The sequence below is a fragment of the Geospiza fortis genome, unplaced genomic scaffold (assembly GCF_000277835.1).
Source record: "Geospiza fortis unplaced genomic scaffold, GeoFor_1.0 scaffold237, whole genome shotgun sequence".
Lineage (NCBI taxonomy): Eukaryota > Metazoa > Chordata > Aves > Passeriformes > Thraupidae > Geospiza > Geospiza fortis.
The window spans coordinates 5979972-6004976 of NW_005054319.1; the positions used below are offsets into that span (position 1 = coordinate 5979972).

At 39.1% G+C, this 25005-nt stretch overlaps 1 protein-coding gene across 1 annotated transcript; it reads left to right on the forward strand.

The window, feature by feature from the left end:
* Positions 1–410: 410 nt before the first annotated feature.
* On the forward strand, positions 411–24097 carry MARF1 (meiosis regulator and mRNA stability factor 1). The gene is made up of 26 exons (XM_005420409.2): positions 411–623; positions 2098–2769; positions 3731–3905; positions 5232–5458; positions 6272–6389; positions 7091–7263; positions 8061–8495; positions 8969–9138; positions 9244–9405; positions 9638–9827; positions 10535–10713; positions 11663–11743; positions 12413–12649; positions 13381–13500; positions 13823–13998; positions 14229–14449; positions 15099–15241; positions 16468–16601; positions 17111–17313; positions 17785–18012; positions 19214–19444; positions 19556–19768; positions 20492–20552; positions 20649–20789; positions 21352–21522; positions 21657–24097. The coding sequence occupies exons 1-26, from the start codon at positions 477–479 to the stop codon at positions 21887–21889; spliced, it is 5241 nt and encodes a 1746-aa protein (XP_005420466.1). The 5' UTR covers positions 411–476; the 3' UTR covers positions 21890–24097.
* The last annotated feature ends 908 nt before the right edge of the window (positions 24098–25005 follow it).

A 25005-nucleotide genomic window follows, 5' to 3' on the forward strand; every position in this document is an offset into this window, starting at 1 on the left:
TCTTAACCAATGGAAAAACAGTGAATATGCAGCTCAGTTGTTTCAGCCGAGTTCAGTTGCACCTGTTGTGTATTTACAGTTGAGCCGTTCGTGCCCCCTGGATCTGCCTTCTAGAAGAGTGCACTGAAAGTTTGAGGGTGCTCTTTCATGTCAGCAGCTGTGTGACTCTAGTTAATGCCATTAGTAGGACTTCAAGGTGTTTCTCCTCAGACTGGTTCTTCTGTGCTGTGGGTCATGAGGAGCATTCCTGTGTTAAAAAGGGCGGTTAAGGCCTTGGCCATAGGCATGATTAAATTTAACATAATTGATGCAATTTCACTGACAGAGCAGTAGTGGAATTCTTAAGACCACCCTGATTTTTCTCTGTCTTGCTTTAAAGGTTATTTAAAGCATGCTTTTTGTTTTTTCCTCTTAGCAGGTGGGAAGAATGAAAGGAAGGGGGGATGAAAGGATGTTGAACCTTTTTGTTTGGCTGTATGATGGAAGGAAACAGGACGGAGAACCTCTGCAATAGATCCCTGGGATGGCTTCAGAGACAAGAGAATGATGCTAAGCCATGGCTCTGGAAGCTTTCTGATTGCTTTTCTGCTGCTGAGAAGGCTTTGCCTTGTAGTGCAAAAACGGTAATTTCTGCCTGCCCTGAGGGGTGCGGGGGCTCCCAGTGCAGAGGGGCTGGGGGCTGACTCCAGTGGTGTTACTGACTAAAGGGGTGGGGAGGGAAGGAGGAGGAGGAGGAGGCAGCAGCTGCCAAGGTGAGTACAAAACCTGCCTGGGGGTTTGGCCTTGGGTTATGTTCGTAGCTCTCACAGCAGTGGTGGTGAGAAGGGACAAGCTGCTTTGCTTGTCAGGCCTTCCTCTCCACAGCTGTTTGGGGTCATGCAGCTGCCTGCCCAAAAGGTGGGTGAGGAGCTTCTGGGGAGCTCTGCCAAGTTATTGCTGAAGAGTGGAGTGGGGAGGTCATGCTTCCAATTCATCTGTTTAGTTTGGAGGCAAATTTAGCTCTCTAAATTATTGTTATTATTATGTAGTAGCTACAGCAATTGTGCATACTATTCTTCACAAGGTCCTACTTTTCCCTTGTTTCCATTTTTTTAAATGTTCATTTAATGTACATAATTCTATGCATTTAAGGTGCAAAGGGCTGTGGATTAGAAGGAGTACAACACAATTAGGTGCTTGAGCAAGTGAGCTCCAACTGTTAAGGAAAACTCTTCAGACACATTTAATCTGCCTAAGTAAAGACATAAGAGAAATGGATGAGCATTTGCTGTTTTCATGTATTGAGGGTTAGGAAGGAAGCTGCCATAAAATCTGGAGTTTAGGATATAAATCAGTTCCAGACAGATTTTTGGCTGAGTTTATCTTCATGAGATGTAGCATCAAGTAGAGAGGAATGAGTAATTAATTATTCATTCATGTATAGTAGGAAATGCATTAAATTCAATTTGAAAAATAAAAGTTGTTCAGAAGTTTTGTAGCAATGTTCTGTCCAGATTACCTCTGCTGACCTTGACTATTCTGTGCTGCTTTTAACCTTGCTTGGTTTTCACTGCTGGCATTTTAAAAAACTTTCTCTTTTTTGTCCGTGCCTTTGTGTTTACATCTTGATATCTTAAATCAGAGTAGACAAAAACCACTTAGTTGTTGTGAGACTGTAGCCTTCTTTGCCCTCTGCTATATTACCTGCTTGATGTAATATCTAATTTTTTTAAGTAGTATTCTTTTAATATATTATTTTCACAATTTAAACAAAATTCTTACATCTTTATTCAAACTAAAATATGATGCCTTACAGATCTGCAGCTTGTGAAGTGGTTCTCTTAGCCTTAGCCTGACAGTTTTCTGCTTTTCTGATTCTGTTTTGTGGACTCCTTGCTGTTTGGTTTATAGCTCTCTGGGTTTGTTGCTTCCAAAGTCCACTGATACCAGTATTCTAGGGCTGGCACATGCAACTGGCATGGTTCTCTTTAATATTTTACATGTTCAGTCAGTAAGATAATAATAGTCATAAAGATAGCACTTTAAAAATACCTGCTTCTTACCTTATAAAATTGTTTTATTCATGTACCTGAATGTAACTGAGCTTTCATTTTCCAGAAAGATTACATGGAGAACAAGAAAGCTGCTGTAGAATTGAAGGATGCTCCATCTCCTCATGCCGGCTCTAAATTGTTTCCAGCAGTGCCGCTTCCCGACGTTCATCCTCTTCAGCAACAGCAACTTCAGCTTTCCCCTGGCCCCAAAGTAAGCTGCTGTGCTCATGGCTCTGACTCTTCTTGCACTCCACAAATGCATTGTGGTGGTGGTGGAGGTGGGAACCTGATTCACCCTGGCACAATATTAGACTCAAAAAGCACTGGGACGATAACTTGTCAAGTAGGGTCGGGATTTGCTTATCAGTCTGCATCTTCACTGAAGAACCCTCCAGCTAGAAGCAATTTGGCAGGAATTTCCAGTGAGTTCTCTGGTATGTGTGTAGAAAACAGTGTATCTTCCTGTCAGCATCTGGCCTGTTGTGGAAAACTCCATTTCCAGCCGTGTCACGGTAACGTGCACAAGCTGCATCAGTTCCCAGCCCTGCCGAGCTGCCCATCCTCCTCTGGCTATTTCCCCTGTCCCGAGTTCACCGCGGGGGCTGCGGGGCACTTGGACGAGCACGGGTCACAGCCGGAGCTGCCGCCACGCGTGTGCGCCAACCCTCTGCACCTAAACGTGGTGCCCCCCGTGTGTCTGAAGGGCTCTCACTACTGCACTGACTGCTTGAGCAAGGTTTGTACATCCCACCTTTCTCCTTCCTTACTCTGCTGCGTGGTTCGTGTCGAAATTGTGTAGCTTGAGGAAAACATCAGCTCCTGTGGGTGCAGCTTGCATCCCCCTGGTTGGTGATGCACAGTCCGAATGCGCAGACAGCCTTTTGGAGCTGGGCTCTTTCCTGAGGTAACAGTGTGATGGGAAGACAAAAGAAATATCACAATGTTCTTGTAATGTACTTGAGTGGAGTTTTAACTTCTTTCAAATCCAGTCATCTCTTCTTTACAGCTCTAATTAAGCTGTTCCATGGTAGGGACTCTGGGAAAAGGCTAACAGCAGTTAAGATGTACCCTTGGGCAGCTAATCAATAAAGAGCCATTTGTAAGTGAGGCAATACATCTTACACTACAAGGATATTCTAGTCTTAGTTCAGTCTTCCCAAATTTGTAATTTATACTTTAGTAACAATTCAGTAAAATTCAGAACTTGTTAGAACTGTGCTTGACTATTACTAGGAATTTAGTGAAATAATGTACTCAACTTTGCAATTTCTGTTACTTAGATTTCTAAGTTTAAGTTTCCAATATAAAAGTGAGTTATCTTTAGTTCATTTTAATGGACTAAATGGTCAATTCAATGTATTTGGAATTACCACACCTTCTACTCTCCATGTGCAGGTTTTGTATACTAGGTCTCTGGTTTTTGTTGTTTTTTTATTTAAAGGCTGCATATTAGTACTACTTAAAAGGTGGCATGTCTTGATATGTTGAGTTTAGTAGAATCTTTCCTTGCATTTGGAAATCTAAAGCTGAATATGCTGGGATAGATGCTTCCTTCTTGCCATCATACTGTTGTTAATTAGCATTGTAAAGGACATCTGAACTGGCATTTGTTTGTAACAAAGTGTTTGTAGCATGGAATAGCATGTGTTAATATTGTGTACTAAATGAACATGTATTCTGAAAAATTGTCCCAACAGCCAACCAGAAACAGCCTAGTTGATGCTGCTAAAATCTGGCCAAATATTCCTCCTCCAAGTGCACAGACTGCACCTGTTCCTATCCCAATCTGTAATGGCTGTGGAACCAAAGGAACAGGAAATGAGAAGAGTTTGATACTGGCAAGCAGCCTTGGCAAATCACCACAGAAATATGGTAAACCACATTTGTTTGAAGCTTCCATTTAGTGGATGTTCTCCTTTTAGATGCTGTTACACAGCAAGAGTTCTCTTAAATTGCACCATTATCTGGAAACATCTATAAAGCCTTAGAAGACTAAAAGTAAAAAAATACCTTGTTTCTGTTTTGAAAATTCATTACTTGGTTTTACATGTTTTGACTAATTAGCCAATTTACTGTATTGTTTACATAGAGTTTTGATTTTACTATTATTGTTCTTACTGTTTTAAGAACTAGAAAAAGAAATTCTGCAGACTTGGAAGCTATTTTGTTTTAGTGATGTGTAAAGAAATTAAATTCAGCCATAATTGTAAAGCATTTTCTTAGTCTAGTGTCTGTTGTCACTCCATATGCAGTAAAGGTGGAACATATATAATTCTCAAGTGCTTGTAAGAGGAAAATACTGTGAAATAATTGCTTGGTCTTTCTGCAGTGTTAGTGCTGCTTCAACTACAAAATTATGTCTAGTAAAGTCACAGAATAGTAAGAAATTGAGAGTTCTACTGTGACTTTAAAACTGCATCCATTTTAAGGTGAGACAGATAAATCAAGTGTCTTTTACCAAATGCCATTCCAGTGAATCTTTTGGGTAGCCAACCAACATACTCACAAACAAATATGATTGTCAGGTGTGCCTTATTTTAAATTCTCAGCTAGCATTAATTTGTAGGTTGTTTTTGAACTGTGAGGATTCTGTGTTGCTCCTCATGTTTCTTATCAAGTTGTTTTGTGGGGATGGAATGGTTATATAATGTTAGTTCAAATTTAAATATATTTTCAGAGTGCTGAAACACCAGCTTAGCCTGCAATAGCAAAAATTCTATAGCTCACTCTCCTGAGCCGTAGGATACTTTGTTAGTTCTATATTGCCTTGATTTTCCTCTAATCACCATCATGGTACTGGTCATCTCATCCACTTTTGTTTAGATTTCTTATCTAATCCACCATGTAAATTTGAACAGCTTCCATGTTTTGCTTCTGTTACTGATACAGCACCAAGTGTTACACAACTTCAGACACTTGTTTTGTGGCATTTGGTAATTTTTTAAAAATACATTACTTGATTGTTTGAGAGCTTAAAAGTAAGGTCAGAGTTGTCTTGCATCTTTATCCTAATCTGACAGTGACTAAGTTTTTGTTTAAGATTGATGGTTTGTTGGATTCCTTAAGAAGGTAAAACTGAACTTGCCTTCCTGGGAACGTTGTTCAGAAGACTTCCCACGTGCGAAGATCATACTATGCTAAGTTTAATGTTTTCAGTATTTGGAGATAAAAGTGAGCTGTGTTCTTACATCTGCACAGGGTCCCCAGAAGTTGCAGTAACGGGCCAAGTTCTGGAAAATTTGCCCCCCATTGGAGTCTTCTGGGATATTGAGAACTGCTCAGTTCCCAGTGGCCGTTCAGCTGTGGCAGTTGTGCAGAGGATTCGGGAGAAGTTTTTTAAAGGTCACAGAGAGGCAGAATTCATCTGTGTGTGTGACATCAGTAAAGAAAATAAAGAAGTTATTGAGGAACTAAACAACTGCCAGGTATCCAACCAGCAACAGCTTGGTGTTCTTGCTTGAGAGTTTGTGTGCTTTGAGTGTGCCAAGGTTGATTCACATTCATTAAAGCTTTATTTGCTTCTGTGGGTTTAGTGCATCTTCAGTTTATGGATGGGTTCTCTAATACTGATTTATTTTTGCTGCTGTGATAGTTTTTAAAAGTGAATCTGCATTCTGTTATCTGTCAGTAACTGGTTTAGCTTTAGTTTTAGTTTTCACAAGAGTGTGTTTATCTCATCCAGTAAAATGTGGTGGTGGAGTTTTTCCTATACTTCAAATCTGTGATCAAATGATTAACCTAAAAGAACTATGATTCTTTGAAATTAACTTTTTTACTTTGTTGATGAATACTGTGCTGATTGGTAAGGACACCTGTAGGTTAGTGCTATTGTTTGGAGTACCTTTAACACTACATATATTTTCCATTGATACCTTCTGTTTCTTGGTATTTTTTCATAACTTTTTGTGCTGATTTCTACGCCAGAAATTTCCACTCTCCAAATTACAGATATGTTAACAGGTTGACAGTTTTTTGGAATGTTTTTGAGGTGTATGAGTTGTGATCCTTAATACAGAACAGCAGAAGTCACCCCAAAGACATTGCTGAACAACTAGGGTTGAAGTTTAGTGCTCACATCCCTATGTATTCTATTCTGTGCTTGTATACATTAATTTACCTAAATTAAAAGTCCATGCAGGAGCTTGTATTTTAAATTTTTAAATTTTTTTAAATTCCATTCAAGTAAGCACAATTCACATTGAAGCTTTTCTTCAGAGTGTATTTATGTATTCCCACAGGTGACTGTTGCACACATCAATGCTACAGCCAAGAATGCTGCTGATGACAAACTCAGACAGAGTCTGAGGAGATTTGCTGATACACACACTGCACCTGCCACTGTGGTTCTTGTGTCAAGTAAGTGTTTGTGGTACTCAGCTACAGTGCTGGCTTCAGGTCCTCTCTTCCATAGTATTTTTACATATGGCACTGTTTTGATTTCCAAGGGTGGTGTTTCAGCTTTAACTGAACTGTTGAAGAATTCTTAATGTCAGTGGCAGCAAAGGAAAAGCAGGGACAGTAAGATGAGAACTTGGCTCAGTTCAGTCTCTGTTATGATTTGCTGCCTTTTTGAGTGTCAGTAGGTGTGTGTGTGACTACTGTCTAAAGTTAGCTTCAGCAAGAAGCTCATAAATTAAAACTCATGGAATTGTATATATGGTCTGAGCAAAATGTATGTTTTTATTTCTCATAGCAGCATGTTCTATATTATACAGTTAAATCTGCAATCCACTCAGCTATTGAATTGCTGTGTGTTGGCCTTGGGTTTCTCCTTAAAGCTAAACAAATGTTTGCTATAGAAATACCCAGTACCAATCCAGTGCCCTGCTGATGAATTGCTACAAGCTGCTGTTCAAAGGAAGCCCTTGTCTTGAGACTGAATGTGAACTGCTGATTTAAATAATGGCTGAGAAGCCTTCTAGCTGTTGGTGCTTTTTCATTGGAAATTTCCAATGAGAAATAGAACCTGTTGAGTGAGATTTATGGGTTTTTTCCTTCAATTATATGTTTTAGATTTTTCAAGTGTTTCCTTGCCTGTTTCATTTTTCCCCCTCCAGCGGATGTGAACTTTGCTTTGGAACTGAGTGACCTGAGACATCGCCATGGTTTCCGAATCATTTTGGTACATAAAAACCAAGCTTCAGAAGCACTCTTACATCATGCCCATGAACTTATTTGTTTTGAAGAATTTATTTCAGACTTGCCACCAAGGTTACCACTGAAAATGCCGGTAAAGATTTTAATTCTTGATGCAGCAGACATTTCCAAGTGTGTCAAATTACAGTTTTTGTTGTAATTTAGGAGGAGAGCAGGCTGAAATTACATGTGTGTTAATTATGATGGGTAATCTCTCCTGTGTATTTGGCCACTGTCTGTATGTCACTTACTGTGAATGTGAATGTTTGCTTTCTGCTTTCAGGCAGGAAGAGTGAAATACTAAATGTGAAAGTAGCTAACTAAAAAGTGAAATAGTAAAGGCATATTTTTACTAACACCTGTTTTACCAGATAGTGTATCTTACATGCTTTCTTTCCCTTGCAGAAAGTTTGGGTAAGAACTTAGTTGTGCATTAAGACATCTTAGTGATGCATTCCTAAGTTTTGAGTGATTGTGCCTTTTCTTAGATTTTTGCCTTCCTTGGTGATTCCCTCTGGATATATTGTGGGGTCTTTGTACAGCACTCATGACTTTTTCTTTCTTGAAACAACTTCCTGACCTATGCTTTCACATGCATGTATAGAATATGTAGGTTATTGGATAGTTAACAATGGTGCTTTCTCATCAAGAGTATTGATAGGGACTCTGTAGTCTATTCTGACTTCAAATTATATTGGAGATGGAATTTTGAGGATCTGTCCTGGTATGAGAGTTTTTCAAACAAATTGAGTGCTGCAAAAGGAATGACTTGGTGATGGGATGGGGGTGGTGATAGGAGGGCACGGTCACCAGAACCAGTGTTAGAACCAGTGCTTTTGAATCAGAGGGTGTTCTGACATAATCAAATTAAAACCTTCTCCCTTTTAACAGGCCTGTCATACACTGTTATATGTCTATAATCTGCCAACAAACAGAGACAGCAAAAGTGTCAGCAATCGCCTGCGGCGTCTGTCAGACAACTGTGGGGGGAAGGTGCTGAGCATCTCTGGCAGCAGCGCAATTCTCCGCTTCCTGAACCAGGAGAGTGCGGAACGGGCGCGGAAGCGAATGGAAAATGAGGATGTTTTTGGAAACAGGATTGTAGTGTCTTTCACTCCCAAAAACAAAGAACTCAATGAAACAAAAAGCTCCAGCTTTGTGGGAACTGACAAGGTCAAGTCTCCCAAAAAAATTAACAAGAACATGAAGCTGTGCCTCCTCAACAAAGATTCTAATGATCAGTGTGCTGGTACCAAAGGCTCTGCTGGGAGGGGATTCCAGATTCATGGATCTGTCATCAAACCCACAAATGTCAAAAGTTTACAGGTATTGTTGTTCTGCCTTGTTCCCTATTCTTGCTTTTCCTTGTGTTCTGAGGATTGCTTCTGTTACTGCTTTAACTTGTCAGTCCTAATAAATGAATAACTGTAGTGTGTGGTGGCATTCCTGTTGTTGTCCCCTCTCCCTGCCACGTTTTTGTCAGTTTGGAAATACTGCTGGTACTTGCTCTCAAATTCTAGCCACTTTTGACTTCTGCACTGGTGATGGGTAGCATCTAGAGTGATCCATTTTGCTTGTTTTAAGGAGAGGGTTAAGACCTATAGTGTAGCATATATTTCAACTAATTAGCACACTACTGTCTTCTGCCACAGAAAATAAAAAATTCCTTGTTATGAAATACCAATGAAAACACTATTAAAGAAAAAATGGTCAGCCATCTAGCCTTCCATCAGAAAGAAGGCCTCTGGCAAGGGATGAGTGGTGCTTTGATGCTGACCTTTTTTATCTGTTTCACATAGGAGCTGTGCCGCCTCGAATCAAAGAACGTCAGTAGAAATACTGAAAACCAGCAAGAACGCTTAAGAGAACAAATTCCTTCTCCTCAGAGTAACTCTAATGCAGCAATTTCCGTGTCTCTGGCAACCAAAAAAATGGGAGCAGGAGAATCATCCTCCAAAAATAGTCAGAAGTATGTTTAAGAATAAAAAAAGATGTAGATGTTAGTTACATTTTTTTTAATGTAAATTCTGCAATATGATGTTTTCTTCTTTTTCTTACATATATTTGTAAATAGAAAAGAGACCTCTGCTTCCAGGAGCATTACCAATTCTCCTATAGATAAAAAAGATAAAGATGAAACTGTATTTCAGGTCAGCTATCCCTCTGCTTTCAGTAAGTTGACGGCTTCAAGACAACTCAGTCCTTTACTCATGTCTCAGAGTTGCTGGTCATCTCGGTAAGTGTCTGTCTGTCTTGGGAGGGGAAGTGAGACTTCATTAGTATATACATTGATTATTTACAGCTCATTTGCTTGTGCTGGAATTTGTTTTGCCTGCACACGTGTACTGGGAAAATCCCTCTTAGATCAAGTGCATATATACAGCCCTTGTGCCTATTATCTGATTTTGAGATGTATATATCAGAATTGTGCAGTTCCTTCAGCTCATAAAAATCTTTATTTTACCCAGGAGTATGTCTCCCAACCTTTCAAATAGATCATCTCCACTCACATTCAATGTAGTGAATCATACCAGTGGTACAGACTGCCCTGATCCCTTTGCAAATGGTGCAGACATTCAGATCAGCAACATAGATTACAGATTATCCAGAAAAGAGTTGCAGCAAAATTTACAAGAAATCTTCTCAAGACATGGCAAGGTAAAGGCTCAAATTCTTTTATTAAATCTGTGTTTATGTAGTTCCTGTTTATGTATTTAGGGGTGTGGTTTTAGGTTCAGGTGAGCAGAAAGAGAAAGGTTTTGGACAGAACTTTTAAACCTTGTTAAAAGGATGGATTGTGTTTTTTGGTTTTTTTTTCATTAAAAAGACCAGATAACCACTTGTACAAGGTTTTTGATTTGTGTGTGGTCTTCATAGATCTAGTATTCTAAAATTTGTTATGTAAAATTCTTACTAAGTGGCTCATTAGTATGTAGGGATGAGACTTAAGCTTTAACAGGATAACCTTTTTAAGCTGTAGACCTGAATTCCTAATGTCAGCTTAAAAATCACAGTAAAAACTGTTGTGAGTCAGAAGCGATCAAAAGCAGGGGAAGTGTGAATTGGTAAAAAGCAATTATGGAAGGTGAGGTCAGTGGTCCTATTTCTGTCTGATCTGTGGATGGCATTTTTCTGGCATAATCTTTACATAGAAAGATGATGCTTGTGTTAATGAAACACCGTGGGCTTGCCTTAGTCCGGGATCACTGTGCTGGGCTCTTGTTGGCATTGCCCTGATGGCTGTGGCTCATCACACTCCCTTCCCTTTTGTTGTTGGCTCTTGGCCAAAGCAAGACTCCTCTGGTGGTGACTTGCCTTGGGTTAATGTTTTGGTGTAAATGTATGAGGTGTTTTCTTCCTCTCAGGTAAAAAGTGTGGAGCTCAGTCCCCACACAGACTACCAGCTGAAGGCTATGGTTCAGATGGAGAATCTGCAAGAAGCCATCAGTGCTGTCAACAGTCTGCACAGATACAAAATTGGCAGCAAGAGGATCCAGGTCTCATTAGCAACAGGAGCTGCTAGTAAATCACTCTCTCTGCTTAGGTAATAAGCACTTTGGCATCTTCTTAATTGTCCTAGCATGTATTAGTAGCTGAGAGATAATTTAAAATACTGCTTAAAGGGATAATAGGGAAGTAAAGTAAAATCTGTTGTGTGATCTGATGAATGTGTTAAATACAACTGGGCTGGTTTTTAGTTTAGCATTTCTACACCGCTTATATTCCAAGTTCCATCTGAAGACTCTAGATCTCTGTTTAAGAGGATTTAATAGCTGTGCTGCTATTCTTGCATAATACTGATATACCTTTAATTTAATTTGTACAGCTGAGTTAAGATTACACTGAGCAGAAATAAAGATTACACTGGACATCTTTATTTCTTCTTTCTTCCAAGAAAGTGTGTATGAATTTAGTTTTTGAGGGTGGGTACACTATTGGAAACACCAACAGCATTCCATTTGCTATCTGGAACATGATACAATTAGAGTGCTGATGCTAGTGAGAATACAAGTATTTATTTTTTTTTTCTTACTGACAGAAAGCATTAGGAAAGAAGTTGTCATCATTGATTCCCAGAATGAAACTACTCTACGCTTATGTACTACTTGCCATTGTATAATTTACAGCTTTATTTCATTCTTGCCTGTTCAGAGTTTGTAATGTAATGCCCAGGCTGTAACTGCTCATGCTGCAGCTTTGTTGCATTCTGTAGATGCTCAGATTTTAGCACCACCTATGAAAGCTGCAGCTCCTTCAGAGACATGACCTGATGAATTAGCAGAAGTGTTGCTACTTGTGCTCCCTAATCTAAAATGACAATTTTTGTAGTGCTGGAATGGAAGGGAACACACTTTGTTTTATGTATAGTTCATGTATATGTATAGTTTTATGTATAGTTCATAAACTGCTTCTGTAAATATCTTGCTAATTCAGCCTGGAGTCTAATAACAGCAGATTAATTTTATGCTAATGCTGCAAAACTTCTCTTACAGCTCAGAAGCAATGTCCATTCTGCAGGATGCACCTGCTTGTTGCCTGCCTGTGTTCAAATTCATAGAAATCTATGAAAAAAAGTAAGTTCCTGGTGGTTTCGTCCTCTGTGCTTCTAAAAAAAGAATCTGATCATGTATGATTGTTTGCGGTGACTTAGAGTAGCAGAGTGGAGAATTACGAATTTGTATTCTTCGGTGTTGCAGCATATTTTGTAGTCAGAGGCAATTATGGCAAAACTGTGTTGTCATCGTATTGCAGGGGTTCCATACTGTTGTCTCCTTATCACAAAAGTTCCATATCTTCTTGGTGTTGCTCATGGGCAGCTCCTCTGAGCACTGACTCTTTCTTCTTCTCAAAGCAGCCAACTGACCCCAGTTCCCTTCTCAGGCAGCCACCCCACTCTCTTCTAGCACTCTTCTTCTCACTGGTTACAGCTGTGGCCTGTTAAAGTAAGGCCTGCTCCTAATCTTTGATAATTGGCCCAGCTGCAACTCCTTAGGGGTGAGATTACTTTCTACACTATATTTATTTTGTTATATTCTATCCCCCTACAAAACTGGCCTTTTTTAGGGGGTTCTACTTTCAGTATTTTACTCAATTCTTCTGCACTGATTGAATAGGTTAGTTACCTTAACATTTTGCATTTAATAGTTTCTAGCATATTCCTGTTTATTAATCAAAAAAGGCAGATGACAGCATTGCCTTAGCTGCCTTTTTAAAGTGCCTTTATTTCACTGTCTCCCTCTCAGGTTTGGCCGTAAGCTGATTGTGTCAGACCTGTACAGACTGACGGACACCGTGGCTGTCCGTGACCAGGGCAGTGGCAGACTCGTGTGCCTCCTGCCCAGCAGCCAGGCCAGGCAGAGCCCCTTGGGATCCTCCCAGTCACATGATGGCTCCTCAGCAAACTGTAGCCCAATAATATTTGAAGAGTTGGAATATCACGAGCCTGTTTGTAAGCAGCATTGCCTGAATAAAGACTTTATGTAAGCTGTGTATAAAATATTATAAATATTTCAAATATTTGAACAGCATTTATAGTGAGCAGTATATTAAAGTCGAGGTGTGTGTTCTCATAATGTGTTCTAATCACTCCTCATATGTTTACAAGTATAAGGCAGAAAGTAGTGAGATGGGCCTGGGGATGTTCTAGGCAGTTCTCGTGGGTTGGTGTGTCCAGGTAAGATGATTGTGTTCTAGCACAGCTGCCAGGATTGAGCACATCTTTAATGGAAGCTGGAAGGTTCCCTGCATTCCTCTGGTTTTATGTTATACATACTAGAGACTTCTGTTACCTGAATTTCATTATGTAATTGTTGCTGATTTTGTCCTCCAGCTATATTTAGTAAGTGATTCATAGGAAGTTGCAGGTTTCTTGAAGCCATGTATTAAGTTTTTTGTTTAATTCAACAGCTGCCAGGCTGTGCTAGTAGAGCAGTTATTAGGTGATTATTGTTAATTGCCTGGTATGTGCTGCTAAAATATAATTTAAAAGTTTTGTTAGGTAATAAAAATATGGTCTTCCAAATGTTACTTCTGGAAATTTGCTGTAGCTGTATTCTTTTTGGGCAAAAATTATGAAAGTTGGTTGTACTGTACTACAAGTGCTATTGTCACTAGTAGCAGTATATTATGTGCATGTAGTATAATGTTTAATGTGTGTGTGAGCACAGATACTATGTTAAAGCATAAAAACCTGAACCTTTTATTTTTGCAGTGAACATGAATTTGATCCAGATTCTTATAGAATTCCTTTTGTGGTTTTGTCTCTGAAGACATTTGCTCCCCAAGTTCACAGTCTTCTACAGACACATGAGGGTACTGTGCCTTTACTAAGGTAAAGTATTTTAATTTCTGTTTTTAGTAAGGTCTGATAGGTTGAAGACTTAAAACTTTTTGGGAAGTACCTGGTGTATATAAACTCAGTTCTTACATAAAATATCATTTAGAGCAAATGAATACACTATGAAGTGATCACTTTTAAAAATCTTGTTTAGCAAAAACAGCACACTTATTTAAAATATGTATTTTATGAAGATTTCTGTAATGTGTCAGTAAGTTTTGAAATCTTACTCATGAAATGTCTCAGAATACTGGTTTTAGGACAATATTATAGTGATATTTTAGTGCATAATGGAAGCTTTTTTTTTCCTCCATAGTTTTCCTGATTGTTACATGTCAGAGTTCAATGATCTTGAAATGGTGCCAGAAGGCCAAGGTGGTGTTCCCTTAGAACACCTGATTACCTGTGTTCCTGGAGTTAACATTGCCACTGCCCAAAATGGCATTAAAGTTATCAAATGGATACATAACAAACCACCACCTCCTACTGCAGGTAAATATTTCTGCTTAAAACTTTTTCTCTTAACTGATTTTTTATGCTTAAAAATTAAGCTAATAAGTTCTGCTAATAAAATAAACATGTATAATCGTTAAAACTTTTTATGAGGAGAAACTTTCAGCTTGAATGTTCATACTTTCCTCCTATGCTGTAGCTTCAATCCATAAGTGTTTAGTGGAAGAGTACTTGTGGAAGGTACAATAATATGACTTTTTTGTTTGTAGATCCTTGGCTCCTGCGTTCCAAGAGCCCTGTAGGTAATCCCCAGCTCATTCAGTTCAGTCGAGAAGTGATAGATCTGCTCAAAAGCCAACCATCCTGTGTCATGCCTGTCAGCAAATTCATCCCAACCTACCATCACCACTTTGCCAAGCAATGCAGAGTGTCTGACTATGGCTATTCCAAATTAATGGAGCTGCTGGAAGCAGTGCCTCATGTGCTGCAGGTGGGTGATGTGCTACTGGCCCCTCTGGCCTGGGGAATTGTGGCTGCAGCCATCTCAATTCCTGCTTGCTGTTGTAGAATAGGTGCTGGGCAATACCTAGTGCCCCTTGAAAGAGCTGGGTGACTCAACCTTGGTGGGTGTATTCTTTCTTGAGATGCTGTTTCCGTGCCCACTCTTTCAAAACAACTTCTGGGGAAACCTCAGGAATAAAGTTTGAAGCTGCTTTTAACCTATGGCTGGTGCTTGGGTAGAAGTTTCTAATTGTGCTGTGTGCAGTATAAGAACACTGCAAATGCTGAGTTCTCATGAACTGAGATGTTTTGCTTGTGGCTTGAAGGGATTTCTGTGAGAAATAAGTCATGTAACCTTATTACAAAACCCCTGTGGTCACATTCACCTACAACTTTGAACAGCAGTTGGTTGTAGGATTTTTAAATAACCAATACAAATGTGCAGAAGTTGCAGTAGCATTCATGGATAAAGTACTGAATTTCTCAAGGGCACAAAAAGTGAGGGGCCTCATGAGGCTGCCCTTCCAGATGCTGTCTCTATTACATTCTTTTTCTAGCCTACCTATACTAATACTGGCTTTTAAATATCTTCTACTGAGGATGCTGGATGTGAGTGACCAAATCTGGTTTTCTTTCAGATTCTGGGCATGGGTTCCAAACGCTTGTTAACGCTGACACACAGAGCTCAGGTGAAGCGCTTCACTCAAGATCTACTGAAGCTGCTCAAGTCCCAGGCCAGCAAGCAAGTTATTGTGAGGGAATTCTTGCAGGCTTATCACTGGTAAGTTACCCTAATGAAACTGTGCAGGGCCTGTCTGTTAATGGTGATTTTAATACCTAGTGCAAGAGGAATCAGCACATAAAATCTCAAAATAAAACTGTGGTGGCTACATTGTGTTTTCATTGCAATGTGGAAGTTCACACTTCCAATGAAAACAAAAATTAAAAGCTCTCTGCCATATTTTATTCCTTCCTTTAGTACTTTAGGTTCATTTAACTTCATTGGGGTTGGAAATGGGTTTTTGTATTTCATTAGTTTTCTTTGAAGCCATGACTGCAGTGTTGGATTTAAGCAAGTAGGTCATGGCACATTAACACGGACAGTAAAGGGAAAGGTTAGCTTAGGCTTTCTTCAGAAGGAAATATAAAATGAATAGATTAACGGCCAAGAGTTACTTTTACTACTTTAACTGGATCTAGCAGTGGCAAAAATTAGGAGTAATACCTATCTGCAACCTTCTGTGCTAGCATCCTAAAAAGTAGGGTTTTATTTGGGTTTTTTAAACAACCAAGATTGATGCTTTCTATAATAGGAAGATAGAAAGTAATAGTTATGTGCTTTAAACAAACCATGGCGTCTTGGAGCTACCTGTGAATCTACCTTCACATGTGTGCTGTAAATCATGTGCCATGGAAATTTTGCCATTTCCACTCTTGGCAAAAATACGTTATTGATTGTTTATAAATCTATTTAATGTAGAGTCTCCACTGGCCACTTGTTGAATAAGAGTGTTTGTGAAGTGTTCTGGCTCCTGAGAGGTTTTGGTTGGAAAAGTGGGAAGAGTAAAACCCGTTTTAATACATTACACAAAAGCTTAATATGATGTTTTCCAGAAGATGGTCTCTGCCTTCTCTTGAGACCTATTCTTGTTTAAAAGAGCATGTGGCTGTAACTATTAAGCAAATACAGAGAATACTCTGTAGAAGTGTAGCCAGCTGGAGCTGTATACGCAGCACAATTACATGTTTCCTAAAGCACTTAACACCACTGGTTGATATGTACAGCTCTTTGTTACACTGATTGTTCACATGACAGTAAATCTTACTTCTCTGGCTAGAATGGATTTCTAGTTTCCCTTTATTTCCCAGGATGGTATTGCCAATATGGAAATTGTCCTTACGTTTTCTAGGATTTGAGGCTTACTTTCTCAGCTTACCAAAAAATGAATTTTTTGCCTCCACAGCATGCATTAATTTATATTACACACAATTTTTTGAAACTTTCAGGTGTTTCTCTAAGGATTGGGATGTTACTGAGTATGGAGTGTGTGAACTGGCTGATATTATATCAGAAATTCCAGATACAACCATCTGTTTGTCACAGCAGGACAATGAAATGGTGATTTGTATTCCTAAAAGAGGTATGTCCATGAAAGTTTCTTGTGCTGTATCTAAATAGATTGTTCTTTGACTGTTCTAAAGCTTTAGTAACTCAAACGTGTAGGAGTGACTTGGATATTTTTATAATTGTGTTTCTACCTTTATAACTAAGTTGCTAAGTTCTAAGCAAATCAAGAATGTCATTCTCTGAACACTTAAAATAGAGCAGGAAAATAGGTGGCAGAAAACATAAAATAATATTACTACTTCTGCAGGTAGTTGTGCTTTCTGTGGAATGATTAGACAGTGTATTGTTTTCATACAGGAAAAAACACCAACGTATTTGGCCATTTAAAAACCTTCTAAAGGTCTGATAACCTGATTACTTTGGACTTTCAAACATGTAAGGCTAGTAAAGGTCTCAGTGGTAGAAGAGTGACTTGGCATGACACATGATCATGCTGAAAACCAGGCACTGTTTACTTATTGTATTCTGTTGCATTTCATAAGCATGTTAGGATGTAGCTCTTGCTTTCCTTTTTAATTTCAGAGCGTACCCAGGAGGAAATTGAAAGAACCAAGCAGTTTTCCAAGGAGGTGGTGGATCTGCTGCGGCACCAGCCCCATTTCCGAATGCCCTTCAATAAATTTATTCCATGTTACCACCACCACTTTGGGCGCCAGTGCAAACTCGCTTACTATGGGTTTACAAAACTACTTGAACTCTTTGAAGCCATACCAGATGTCTTACTTGTAAGTTCCAAATCATAAGCTGGACTAAAGCATTTTTCTTGAATGTGTACAATTGTTTTAGCAGGGGTTATATTTCTCAAACTTTAGTGTGAGCTGTAAACTCTGAACCTGTAATGTTTAGACAGCTGTATTTAAGAAAATTTTAATGCTATTTTGGTAAAATGGTCCATGGTTTTGAGCACATTCAGGAGGCTATTTGTTAACAATTCAAACAAAATTTGGTGTCTCAAAATCGGAGTTAAGTTTTATTATAATTGTGTTCAATTAACTTTAAAAAAGTTAATAATTTTGCTACTTGTTTTATTATGTTTCAGACACTACACAGTTTTGCTTGCTGTACAAACAGCTTTTGAGGTGGCTGAGTCCTGGTGCACAGCAAATCCTGCAGGCCCTGGGTTTGAGCTGCAGCTTACACTGTGTTCATCCAGACTGCATCAACCGCCTCAGCCAAGTGTCTCTTGTGTTCTGTAGGTGCTGGAGTGTGGGGAGGAGAAGATCCTGGCGTTGACAGAGGTGGAGCAGGTGAAGGCAGTGGCTGCCCAGCTGGTGAAGCTGCTGCGGGCCCAGAAGGACAATGCCCTGCTGCTGGCTGAGCTGCTGCCCGAGTACAGCCGCACCTTCGGCTACGCCCTGCGCCTGCACGACTTCGACGTCAGCTCCGTGCCAGCCCTCATGCAGAAACTCTGCCACGTTGTGAAGGTACCCCCTTGGCCCTGGCTGCTATCCCTCTGCAACCTGGGGGGGTTGTGTTGTCACTGTCATATTTTCTGAGAAATTCCTTTGCCAGGATTTCTTTTCCTGGGAAGATGAGAAGTCTCAGAGAAAAAAAACAATATTATCTCATTTGCTGCTCCTGTGTTTGCTGCTTTGGAATGTGATCTGGAGATTTTTGCCAACTGGTCATTGTTTGATTGGTTTCGTGTGAATTGTTTTTACTTAATGACCAATCACCATCAGCTGTGTTGGACTCTGAGGAGTCAGTCACAAGTTTTTCATTATCATTCTTGTTAAGTCTTCTGTCTGTATCCTTTCTGTATTCTTTAGTATAGTTTTAGTATAGTATTCTTAAATATAATATAATATCATAAAATAATAAATTAGCCTTCTAAGAACATTGAGTCAGATTCACTCATCTCTCATCTTGTCCTGGGGACCCCTACAAATGCCACAGTTGTGTTAAGGAGTTCTCTGTCTCACAGGATGTGGCTCAGTACCTGTAATGAAATGTTACTGGAGTACAGCCTTAAGTCAGGAAGGGGAAATTACAAGAGGGTTTTAAATGTAGTTTCTATATTCTTATGATGTTCTCCTTGCTCCTTTGTAGCCTTGCAGCATGCTCTGAGAATACTCATGTTTATTTAACAAATAATTGAAAGATTCTATTCTAGTACTTATTTTAACAGTACAAATTGTTTTTCCCTCCACCTGACTTCTACCTGTGAAAAAGTTTTCTGATAACTGTAATAGTTTTCAGTCTTCTAATGCTTTCAATTCCTTTACTTTTTTTGCTGTGGTTTGAGACTTTGAACATAAATACATAGGTGGTCTTCTGTGCCAGTGGAAAAGAGAGGTTGCAGTTACGTGGATGTGGGCACACTGGTTAAGTTGCTTCAGTTTTGTTGACTTAGCAGCTGGTGTTAGGCTGGAGCTCAGTCAGGACCACCTAGCTTGTAACAAAGAGTAAAATCATACCTGCCAGTGGACAGGAACTGCTGCACAGCTGTACAGGCGTTTTATATTTAAAGTAAATATTTACATGTTTACATGGTGCTTGATTTTGTGTGTCTTTTGCTAGGGGAATATCAAGTACAGCTATGCTCAAATAAACCCCAGTTATACATCTTATTTTTAATTCAGTCTCTTCTGTATCCCTAACTTCTTTCCCAATTAATTTTTCCAGGTGGTTGACACAGAATCTGGCAAGCAAATTCAGCTGATAAATAGAAAATCTCTGCGGACGCTGACTGCCCAGCTGCTGGTCTTGCTGATGTCCTGGGATGGAACATCCTTGCTCTCAGTTGAGCAGCTAAAGCAACATTATGAAACAGTCCACAGTACTTCACTTAATCCATGTGAATATGGATTTATGACCTTAACTGAACTCCTCAAGAGTCTGCCTTACTTGGTTGAGGTGTGTAAGCTCTTGCCTTTCTGATATGTTTGAAAAGCCATTGTGCCTAGGGGCTCTGGAAGTGCGTGCTCTAATTCTTTCTCCTTTTTTTTTTCTTTCATTTTCTGCTAGGTTTTTACCAATGGTGCAGCAGAAGAATATGTCAAGCTTACAAATCTGTATGTTTTTGCAAAGAATGTGAGGTCCTTACTTCACACCTACCATTATCAGCAAATTTTTCTTCACGAGTTCCCAGTAGCATACAGCAAATACACAGGAGAAGTGCTGCAGCCTAAAGCATATGGATGCAATAATTTAGAAGAGCTCTTGGGAGCAATTCCACAGGTGTGAAGAACTCAGTTTTGCACAATTACATTGAGATTTCTGTATGGATTAAAAGTAGTTACACAACCACAGTTTCTGTTAGTTGGGGTGCCATAGTGGAATAATTACCTTCTTCAGAGAAGCTTATCCCACTTGTATTTTTAACACACTTCTGAGAAATCAGGAAAAGAAAATCAACCAGCACAAGTGTTTTGGTGAAATTTTGCTTAAGAAGTGTTCCTAGTAAGGCTGTAAACATCCCTAGCGTCTCTGAGTAAGAGAATTGATTTTCTGTCTGTGTGAGTGAATGGTTGTACAGTACTGAACCTTCATTTTGATCAGAGTGCATTATTGGGTTTGGGAGTGAATTCTGGGACCTTGTCACAAGTGCCATGTTCTGTCATACACATTCTAAGAGCTCTGGGATAATTCTGTGACATAGTTTGTGGCTAGAGTATTTCCTTTAAGTAGGCCAATCTTTCTGAAGAGTGACAAAAAGGAATTTTTCAGCTCCATGTTTAAACATTTAGTTTCATTCATGTTTATTTACCATACTTTCTGGCACTACAGTTTGCCTTTGGTATCAATTACTTTGAGCCTTTACTTGAGTAGTGTAGTACAAATTAGCAGTGTGCTTTAGGTTACTGTTGGAAATCATGTCAGTGCAAAGCTGGATGAAGGGCAGTGAGCAAAGGCTTTGAGCTCAGCATGTGCTGATGTTCAACTCTGCTTCCTTCTTAACAGGTAGTCTGGATTAAAGGACATGGCCATAAGAGAATTGTAGTCCTGAAGAATGATATGAAAAGTAAGCCATTTCCATTTTGAGTAGTATCTTAGTCTTCTTTTATAGTTTTTAAGAGGCAGCTTGAGTTAACTAACCAAATGAACTTGCCTTTTTTAGCTCGTTTTAGCTCACATAGTTTTCCCCCTGCTGATCATGTAGATGATCATGGAAATCAACTTGCTGACAATAATGGACATATTATGGAGACCCAAGGATCCACTTCCTCGATGGAGCTAAATCTAGGAGGGCCTAACAATGGTAATGCAAAGTTGGTTTATGTAAGGAATTTATTGTCTTAGGGGAAATAAGCAGAATAATTGAAGCAGCATGGGGAAAGGTGAGTTAGTAAATCTGCACTTGTGTAAATATGCATTTTGGCTTGAAAGCTTGTTTAACTTCTCTGAGTTTGTGGTTAGGCTTGTGTTCTGAGCTACTAGTCTATAAATGTGTGTGTGGATAGATAGATAGATATAGATATATAGGGAGAGAGCTTCTGGGTAGTGCTTCCCAGGGAAGCAGTGTTGGTGAATTTGGTGGAAATTTAAGTCTATGGACATGAAGCTAATGGCGGGGGGTCAGCAGCAGCTTCTGCTAGCAGTGTTTCATGTATTCTGATGAGAATTTACTTAGATGCTCTTGATGCAGCAAATGAATCTGAGATTAATTAGCATTAATTAAATTAGGTTGGGGTTAGTATTTCATATAGAGCATAGTTCTGAAATCCTCAGATATGCATTTGGAGACTTTACATTTACCTGTGATAGCAGTGACACCTTCACAGCTTACAGATGCTCTGAAAGATGTTCCCTTATTTTTGTAGTTTCTAATCAAACAGAGCAGGAACTTCTTTGCCTCACAAACACATCTCCTGTTGATCTCCTGTGTGAGCCAGTCCCTTCCTGCCTGCCATCCCCCCAGCTGAGACCTGACCCCGTGGTTCTTGAGTCTGCAGATCTCATTCAGTTTGAGGAACGCCCTGCACCCCTCCCAGGTAAGAGTTTGCCTCCCTTTGCTGTTACAAATCAGGCTGATGAATTCTCTTTGAGTATTTTATTGCCTAACAGCAGAGAAATTGTATTTAAAAAAAAACAGCATCAGTAAATTGATTTGTCTTATTTATTTTAGAGATAATGATTTTAACAGAAGAAGAAAAGCAGACAATTGTTACCACAGCTCAAGAAAAACTGATCTCTGGTTCTGTGGTGTCTGACACCACAGAGAATGCTTCAGTGCCTCCCTGTCAGTCCTCTGAAACCCAAGTAAACAAAGAAGCAACGGACAGCCCAGCCAAAAAGCAACACAAAAACAAGGTCAAATTGGCAGCGAACTTCTCACTTGCACCTGTAACCAAGCTTTAACTCTTTCTTTTTAGTGTGGAAGGACAAATACCTATGGACTGTGCACAAAGTAAAGCTGTTTGCTAGCCCATGTGTATTTTAATGGAAAACCTAGAGGAATTAATTTGTATTTAATGTATTCTGTGAAAAATTTGTTCCTTTTACACTGAACACAGATGTTAGCAGAGCAGATTTTTTTCTATTATTTTGAAAAAAAATCTGGCATTTGTTAAATTATTCTTAAATTTTACAGTTTTTCATAAACGTGTTCAGTAAAAGCAAAATATTAATTCAACAAACACGGAACAGATTTTATTTTCTTTAAGCCTTGTTGGTGATGTAATCATACATGTAGCATATTGTATTCTATAGGCTGTTGCTTACTGGTATTGTTTCAGACAGTATTACTGAAATGCATGATTTGTCTTTCAAAAGCCTGTTGAGAAATTTTAATTTGCTGACCTGGGATGACAAGACTGAGGGGAGCTGATTGTCCTCCAGAGGGGAAACTTGTTCTCTGACCTTTCAGGTGACTTGTAGCTGCATTGGAAATGGTGTCTAAAGATGTCTGTAGGAGGCTGTGGGTCTTGTGTAAAACTTGTTTTAAATGTGTTTTTGCTGTAGCTTTCAGTTCCATTTAGGAGCTTTCTAGGACACTGATGCTTTACCCTTCCCTCATATTTCGTTTGTCTGGCATGGGTTAGGTTAAGGGAAAGACTGTCTTGATGTCATGAGTGTAAGATACAGACACACACATTTTCATTGTGTCTAGAAATGAAGTTAGGAAGATTCTGAAATATGCATCTAATGCATAAATTACAGATAATGGAGCAGGTCTTATTAAAATGGCTGGTGATGGAAGGCACTGATGCTATTTCCACCTGTAAGGAAAGTTCTAGCTACATGTGGAAATGCTAAGGTTGTTCTGCTTAACCTTGTTTTCTCTTTTTAAGCATGTTCAGTAAATGGGAAGCTCCTTTGATGTGCTGTCTTTTAGTTGTGTCTGTTTTTAGTCTAAGACTTACTCCTAGTGTTGGCAGCTTTTTGAATTCGTGGTATCTTGTGTTGGCTTTTGCAAGGGCCAGCTTTGGGAGAGAGGCTGAGTCAGTGGATGACCTTAACTCTAGTGAGCAGAACTGTCCAGTGTGTGAGACTTTCTACCCATTCTGGGTAACCATGGCATTTACAATGGGTTGTATTTGCCAGGCAGCAAATAAATGCTTGTAGTATTGAAAGAACCTGTACTAGAAGTTTTCCACTGGCCAACTGAGTATTTTTTTTTAGATGGATTCTATTGTAATATGCAAGAGATGGAACACAGGCTCTAATTTTTCAGCCAGCAGCAGGAAATGCCACTGTACAATGGCTATGGACAGAATTTTACTAGTCAGATTTTGTTATAAAATCTTTTATATTTAGGCAAGTATTACCAGTAGTGAGTTTATAGCCATTGTGAGTGCAAAGAAACACTGGGAAGTTTTTCTGAGCATTATGGCACAGTATTTTGAGTCCACAGTAAACCTCTACAGACATACTGCTATAGAAGAAATTTAGAAGTAAGTTTTCTTGGAATGTTTTTAGTGAGTTAAATGCAAGAAAATCTGCTTTCACCTTAACTTTGACAAGGTTGACAGTGGTCAGTCTAGATCTTTGTTTCAGGAGAGCATGCATTGGAGAAGAGACCTGCCTGGAATGGTATTTTCATGAGATGCAGCTACAAGTCATTTGGAGCACTAAAGAAAACCAGGTTTTTGCTTCAGAGGAAAATATGGTGTTTATCCAAGTAATGTGGTGGTTATACCACATGGAGGTCAGCATATCTTATCTGGATTCATGTGTGATTCTGCTGAAATTGCTGTTTGAAAGTAATAGAATAATACTTTTGAGAAGTTGTGTTCATAGTGTAACAAAATAGCTAATTGAATTGCAATATATTTTTTTATCCAAAGGGTTAAATGAATGATGTGACTTACAGATTTAAAAGCATTGCAACCATGAAATTCTTTAATTTAGCAAATAAATGTACTACTTCAGATTCATGTTTGTTTAAAAGAAAAAATGTCACTGAAGCCCTCAATTTATGCACTATTTTTTCCTTGGAATGGGAGAGAGAAGAAAGACTTCTTTTCTTAGCTGTCTACTTTGTTTGGACACTTTCTTTTGTGGCTCAAGTGCTGTTTTGTGTGTTGGGACCAAACAGTTGTCAATAAAATTTTCAAGCAAGCATAACTCTTGTCCTTGTCTCAAGACCTGTGGGGGGGGAAAAAAACCAGACAAAAAACAAACCAACCTTAGAATACTTAACTTGCTGTGTCACGTTAAATTTAATTATTGAGACAGAACAGAGAGCTGGGGTTTAGTGAAGACTAAAGAAACACCATAAATTGTGGAGGTTGAGGCTTTTCTCAGATTTTGCAATTGAGCTGTTTGCAGATGCAGTCAGTGTCTCTTACTGCTCTCCATACAAGGTCATTTGTAGGGTTTACTTTGAAAAGGAGCTGTGCTATTTATCATGCTAAAGAGAAAAAATGGAGAAAAGGGTGTAAATCCAGCAGGTGGACGTCAGGTGCTCCTCCTCAGTGTGTCTCCCTTTGAGATGTTAAAATTGTTGCAGATAAGGTCATGTGAACATTAATAAAGTTAATGAGTCTGTTTTGAGTTATAGTGGCTTTTTCCAGCTTGAAGATGGTAATTGTTCAGGAACTACAGATATGGAAAATTTCTTTCACTGGAGTGTTTTGAAATTTAGAATCTTAACAAAAATTCAACTCAACTGAACTGTTTTGTCATCTCACAGCTTCATGGACAAAAGTAAAGACCTGGATGAGCTGTTCCTGACTTTCTCTTTTTTGGGGGTTTTTGGTTCTTGTCTTGTGACATATTCTCGCTCAACAGAACTGTTAAGTGGAGTCTGCTGGAATAAATGTCAGGCCTGTTGCAGATAAGCAATCACTTGACCTTACAGAGTACTTGTTCACTAAATAATTTTAAAGTAACTATCTAAAAGACTTACTGGGAAATTCTTCATAAACAATGTAATAAATATGCCTCTTGGAAATGAATACTCCAGTCTGAAAGGAGGAACAGGTGGTTTATAAAACCCTCCTACAGCAGCACCACAAACCCTATAATCACCA

Coding starts and splice junctions, on each gene's coding strand:
- MARF1 (XM_005420409.2), top strand. CDS start 477: ATGATGGAAGGAAACAGGACGGAGAACCTCTGCAATAGATCCCTGGGA. Junction 5,459..6,271: donor AGGAACTAAACAACTGCCAG/GTATCCAACCAG, acceptor GTATTCCCACAG/GTGACTGTTGCACACATCAA. Junction 13,501..13,822: donor GGTACTGTGCCTTTACTAAG/GTAAAGTATTTT, acceptor TTTCCTCCATAG/TTTTCCTGATTGTTACATGT.